Source organism: Terrapene carolina, unplaced genomic scaffold (genome assembly GCF_002925995.2).
Source record: "Terrapene carolina triunguis isolate 2854851 unplaced genomic scaffold, T_m_triunguis-2.0 Scaffold714, whole genome shotgun sequence".
Classification (NCBI taxonomy): domain Eukaryota; kingdom Metazoa; phylum Chordata; order Testudines; family Emydidae; genus Terrapene; species Terrapene triunguis.
The window spans coordinates 14,462,781-14,469,154 of record NW_020665065.1 but is presented as its reverse complement, the minus strand read 5'-3'; the positions used below and the strand labels follow the sequence as shown (position 1 = coordinate 14,469,154).

At 51.4% G+C, this 6,374-nt stretch overlaps 1 protein-coding gene across 1 annotated transcript; it reads left to right on the top strand.

The window, feature by feature from the left end:
- The first annotated feature begins 2,433 nt into the window (after positions 1-2,433).
- Positions 2,434-6,374, top strand: UBXN10 (UBX domain protein 10). The gene is made up of 3 exons (XM_024208376.2): positions 2,434-2,453; positions 3,138-3,350; positions 5,374-6,374. The coding sequence occupies exon 3, from the start codon at positions 5,389-5,391 to the stop codon at positions 6,271-6,273; it is 885 nt and encodes a 294-aa protein (XP_024064144.2). The 5' UTR covers positions 2,434-2,453; positions 3,138-3,350; positions 5,374-5,388; the 3' UTR covers positions 6,274-6,374.

Sequence of the window (6,374 nt, the reverse complement as noted above, 5' to 3'; positions counted from 1 at the left end):
GGGGGTTGGAGTGCAGGAGGGGGTGAGAGCTCTGGCTGGGGGTGCAGGCTTTGGGGGGCAGAAATGAGGGGTTCAGGGTACAGGGGGCTCTGGGTTGGGGAAGGGGGGTTGCAGTGCAGAACGGGATGAGGGCTCCAACTGCGGGTGTGGGCTCTGGGGTGGGGCTGGGGATGAGAAGTTTGGGGTGCAGGAGGGGACTCAGGGCTGAGGCAGGGGGTTGGGGTGCAGGAAGGGATGTGGGGTGCAGGCCCTGGGAGAGAATTTGGGTGTGGGGGGGCTCAGGGCTAGGGGTTGAGGTGCAGGAGAGGGTTCAGGGTGCAGGCTCCAGGCAACGCTTACCTCAGGCAGCTCCGAGTAGCGGCCCACATGTCCAGCTCCTAGGCGGAGGGACCAGGTGGCTCTGCGCACTGCCCGCGCCTGCAGGTGCTGCCTCTGCAGCTCCCATTGGCCGCGGTTCCCAGCCAATGGGAGCTGCAGAACTGACACTCGGAGCAGGGGCAGCATGCAAAGCCCAGTGGCTGCTTCTGTGCCTAGGAACCAGACATGCCGGCAGCTTCTGGGAGCTGCGGGGTGCCAGGAAACCTGCCTTAGCCCCACTGACCGGACTTTTAGCGGCCTGGTCACCGGTGCTGACTGGAGCCGCCAGTGTCCCTTTTCGACCGGCTGAAAACCAGATGCCTGGCACCCCTAGATAGCGCCCCCAGCGCGCTAGGTGCTGTACACACCTGGCCACAGAGGCAGTGCTGGCCCACTTGGGGCCCTAAGCAGCAATATCCCCCCATAATAATAAGGGCAGAGGGCAGCCTGCACTGAGCAGCCTCACGGATTTCCCGGGCGGCCGGGGGGCAGCGTGTCCCTGAGGGGCCGAGCCCCTGCCACCCCCGGACTGCGCTGTGTTGTGGCACCACAGGGGCGTTACCATGGTGACATAGGGCCTGGGAAGGACCCTCCCAGCCAGGTAGGGGCCACCCCGCTGAACCCGGGCCAGGACCCTGGTCACTCCAGAGCGGGCTGGCGGCCCTGGCAGCGGACACCCTTGAATTGGAGGGGGTTGGGAGGGTGTGTACACTCTAGCCAGCCTTCCCTTTGCTCTCTGTGGTTCGGGCGGGGAGGGGTCGGCTTTGTTCCGGTCACTGCCGGAAGTGGGTGACGGGCGGGGCCGGTTGCCGTGGCAACGCGGGGCTGTTTACCAGCGGGGCTGGGCGAGGGCTGCCGGATGGCGCGGCGCGGAGGTGAGAGACGGGATCAGCCCCGTGTGCACCTGCGGGCCCTTCTCGGGCCTTCCCCGGGGACTCTGCACCCCGCCCCTCCACCCCTGGGGGGGGTCCCCTGCACCGCGCCGACCCTCCCCTCCCCTCGCTCGGGACCTGGGTGCCCTCCCAGCCCCCCCCCCGGGATTCCCCCTCCTTTCAGGAGCCCCCTGGCGACCCAGCCCCTCGCCCGACCAAGCACCCCTGGGATCCGACCCCGGTCCGTTCTGAGCCAGGGCCCGTCCCGCTCGCCACCCCTGGCTCTGGCTCTGGCTTGCTGGGCGGGGGGGGGGGGAGGGGAGACCCCCAGGACCCAGACACTTCTCGGCCCTCCCCCCAGCACAAGCGCCAAATCCCGCCCCCCCCCCCCCCCCGGGTGCCCAGAGGGTGACGGGCAGGGCTGGGCGGGCAGTGCCTCTGGGGTGCACCATGGAGGGAAGATCGACAGCAAGGGGACGTTTCCCAAAGTAGCCACCAGTTCTGAGTGCTCCCCCCCAAAACTTGAGCTCCCAAGGGAGGCAGATGTGACCTAGTAGATAGAGCACGGGACTGGGAGTCAGGGGAGACCTGTTCCCAGCTCCGCCACTGGCCTGCTGGGTAACCTTGGCCAAGTCACTTCCCCTCAGTTTGCCCACTGACCCTCCTTTGTGAAATGTTGTGTCCGAACTGATTCGGAGCTTTGCTTTGAGATCAGCGGATGGAAAGTGCTAGCCAAGAGCTGGGGGGTATTATTTTGAAACATGGATTGTCAGAGGTGGTGAGCAGCTCTGGCTGAGCGCTCAGCATGGCTGAAAAATCACATCCAATGTGACTGAAGTTAGGCACCCAAAACTTGAAGGCCTCAAAATTAGTGGCCACTTTTGAAAGCATAGGCCTCTTAGTACCACACCCAAAGTGCATCCTTTGGAGTCCTAAATGCTGACCAGTGGGCGTCCTGTCCTTGTAAATGCAGCATGAGGACAAAGCAGATCAGCTGCAGGTTTGAGTACTAGTGCACTCAAATGACAATGCAGCTTCTGTTCACCAGTCTAGGGGATTTGTGCATTTATTGTTGATTTAACCAACTGTGTAAACATATACAAAATGCATGTAGCCCTTGGGCTCCTGGCTAGTTGCCAATGCTGCCCTCACCAAAGTAGGGCTCCCCTGGACTAAGCTTTAGATGTCGCAACAATTGCACAAAGTCAAGAAAGGTTGAGTCAAGTGAGTATTGGATTGCTTGCTCGGTAATTATACCAATTTATTCAAAAGAACTCCCTGTCCTCTCCATTTTCTATGCCCTTTGGGAAAGCAGTAACTACTATCTTGGGTCTCCCGCTGCTTAAAATCTTCTTAATACAGTGCACAGCTCTATTAATATGGGCCTCTGATTGAGAAACCCAGTTTAAAATGTCTTGTTTAAAGACTGGTGTGACAATTTTAAATGCTATACACTTATTTTAAAAAGAAATGATGCTGTCCAGCACTCAGAAGATGCAAACAGCGAATTTCTTAGGGGATTATTCATAATTTTGCTCACTGTCAGTATATTTCTAGACAGCTGGTAACGCTGATTTGCCATGTTCAAGAATCCTTCTTTGAAGGGGTGTAAGACCATGGCTTTTAGCTCTTCATATTGATTTTGCTGCCTTGGAGTTTATTTGAAGGTATTCTAAACCAAATAACACTCCTGCCCTTTTAATATACTCCTAGGAAATTATTATTGGTGACTTAGATTTTGTGTCCAGATTATTAGTCAGTCCGCTTGCCTGTACATTTATTGTGTTGTAAGTAAATAGGTCACTTATTCAGGTGGCTGAGTGATGATTATTGTACCTTAGAACAGCTTGATAGTGAAAGCATGCCAAAGCACACCTGTACATTGAGACTGTACTTTTTCTTTGCTAGACGTTTAATTTACTGATCATTTCCATTTCACTGAGACAAGAGAGGAAGGCGGAGAAACAAGGTGTTAAATAACACATCACTGGCCAAAGGCCCATGAGCATCTGGTTTTCCAACTCTAGTTAATTTGATGAATACGGTGGAACATGAATGTTGGCATCCCCCTTGGAGTAACAGACGGTTTATGCACTTGAGAAGAGACATTGGATTATGAAGGTGGGTTAGATGGCAGGGCAGCTTTCCCTGCAGAGGGGTGTAAATCCAAATAAACCTGCCATTGCTAAAGATTGGTCATTCCCAAGGTTTTGTTTGGTTTTGGGGTAGCCAGTGTGTGACAATGGTCTCAAAGTACCATTATGGCATCCAGGCATTGCCAGGTCATGTGGAAAACTTGCCCCTTTTTCCTTGGCCAAACCACCCTTACCAAGCGAGCGGGTGATGTAGGCATCATTATCCTACCTCTAAGCCACTGGACGATCCTCCCGTGGCTCTAAGGCTGCTTTGAATTGTTGGAGCAAAGTGGTCTCGTTGCAGCTGAGGATCAGAGTCACTGAGTAGAATTCTACTCCATCTTTATTAGAAGGACTATATAGTAACACCCATTAAGGAGATGAGCTTCAAGGTCTTTTGACTGGTCACTTACAACAGGTTTCAGTGGATTGAATCAGCCATAGTGGCTCAAAGGACTTAAATAAGAGACTTCTAAATTTTTTAAAAGCCAAAGTGCCGTCAGTCGTACCTAAAAGTCCACACAGGGAACTTAATCGACACCTCAGAGACAGCAATGATTTCATATCTGCTCCTCCACATACACTCGCTTGCCACATTCAATGAGTGAATAACATCAGAATAAAAAACGGTTTACATGTTTTTCATTAAAACTTTTGTACAAACTGACACGTCCACAGCAAAGCCCTACCCACTGCATCTGTACTCCCTCATGTGTGTCTGGGGGCAGAGCCCATGATTCTTTGTGCTGAGATGCTCTAGGATCCTTTCACAGTTTTGTCAATTGCGGGAGAACTTGCCTGTCCTCCGGGGAGGAGAGAAGAGGAATTGTGGGAAGGACATAAAGGACTACACGAGTCGCATCCTTACTGCAAAATGGGCAAGTTCCAGCCAGAGCTAAAGCACTACTTGGGCTACAACTCCTACCCCCAGCCATGCAAGCAAGCATGGGTTTAAAGTGCAAAATAAGCACATGCTTGATGGTTTTGTGTATGGATGGTCTTGGGAGCACGGGCTAAGACATACCCTTAGAGAGGAAAGGCTGTGGCTAAAACATTGGTCTGAGACTCAAGAGTTCCTGGCTCTACCACAGGCTTGTGTGATCTTGGTTAAGGATAATAATACTTCCTCTCACCCACCCTTAGATTGTCTTATCTGTTTAGATAATGAGCTGTTTGGAGCAGTTACTGTCTCCTAGTGCATGGTGCCTAACACTAGTGGGCCCCAACCCCAGCGGGTGGCTCTAGAAAGTACTGAAAGACAAATAATAAATAACACCCCATTCCATCTATTAAAATAATAAAGGCTTCCCCTACATTAAATCCTTGAAGAACAGTAAGAACACTTAGCACTTGATATAGAGTGCTATGCAAACAATATACAGTGTGTACCATGTAAACAGACTTAAAACCTCTCTCTTGTTATCTGGCTTTAATATTTGAACTCCCCAAGAGTCATGATTCTGATCCCAGTGGGACTGACTCACCCATTTGTCCTTCCGATCTTAGTGAATGGAGTACCATGCTGCTATTATTAAAAATCCCATGGCACTTTTCACAGCTCTGGTGTCCTTTATCAGCATTTCCCTTCCTCTGTTGTGCAGCTGACAATAGCCCTTCATCCCCGATGTGGCTGCATAGTGTTGTGAGTACGTAGCTTGTAAGGCACTTTGGGATCCTTCCAGAGAAAACCCACTTTTGTTTGTTCCTACAACACTATAGGCAAACATAGTGTTTTACAGACATACGGGCCTGTTCCCTACACCAAAGAACCTTGATCTGTTACAAAGCCAGCATCTGGGAATACGTGCCACAAACTCGATACTTGACACAACAACAGAGCTGTTCTGTAATCTCCCTGCACACAGTGAATCAACACACGCCAGGATACCCTATCATGTTAAACACAGTGCAGCATAAAAACAGGGGTAACTCTAGTGAAGTAAAATGCTGTAGAGATTTTTTGACTGTTTCCTGTAACTTTTTTCTTCCCCCCGTCACCCCCTCTACAGGTGTCTTGAGAAGCAATGGCCACAGTAGCACCTCTGAACATAGCACCCTCTGAATGCAACACCACTTTGGGCACTGCAGAAGCTTTCATTTGGCGGTCAAACACCATCAATATGCATGTCACCCGGCCGAAATCTGCCAAGGGACGCACGAGATCAAGCTTGAATTACTCCCATAGTGTGGAGGCCTATTCTTATAGAGTGCCATCCTCCCCTCAGCCAGCAGCTCCCTATGAAGCAGCAAGCAATCAAAGAGCATCTACCAAACCATCTTACCAGCCGGGGCAGGTGTCTCCTGATGAAATCCCAGAGCTCCTCCAGCAAGTGCCCTTGAGGACCTCCTCTTCCCTAAATAAGTACAGAGTGCTCCCGTCCATCAGCAGGAAGGGCTTGGGGAAGAGTGCTGTGGAAACCGTGATCGAACAGACCAACAAACTGAAAATGAGTAGTAGACAGGAGGAGCAGCAACCATCCAAAGCTCTTCCCAGAGAGGGAAAATCCACTGGTGTAATGACAGAGAATGAAGGGGCTAGAGGGGAATGCTCAAAAGTCCAGCCTCCCATTTCTGAGAAGAAGCTATTAAGGAAAACAAGAGAAGAAAGCTCTTCATCCTCAGTTTTAAACTTGGAGGAGCCACTGAAGAAAGAACCAAGACTGCTGCTTGCCGTTAGGTCTCCTTCTGGTCAAAGATTTGAACATCACTTCAGGCCTACAGACAGCCTTCAAACGGTCCTTGCTGTGGCAGAACAAAAGAACACAACCAAATACAAACGCTGTAGTGTTGAAACAATGGAAGTGCCTAGGAGGAGCTTTCCTGACCTTACAAAGTCCCTGCAAGAGTGCGGGATCCCACACAAGTCAGTGTTGTGCATCCTACAGGAAGAACAAGATGGAGATCTCTAAATGGACGATGATTCTTACACAACTTCGGTCACCCTTTAGCATGTAACTCTGTTGGATGCCATGGACTTCCCTTTGTTGAGTGGTCTAAGAACTGAACCAGC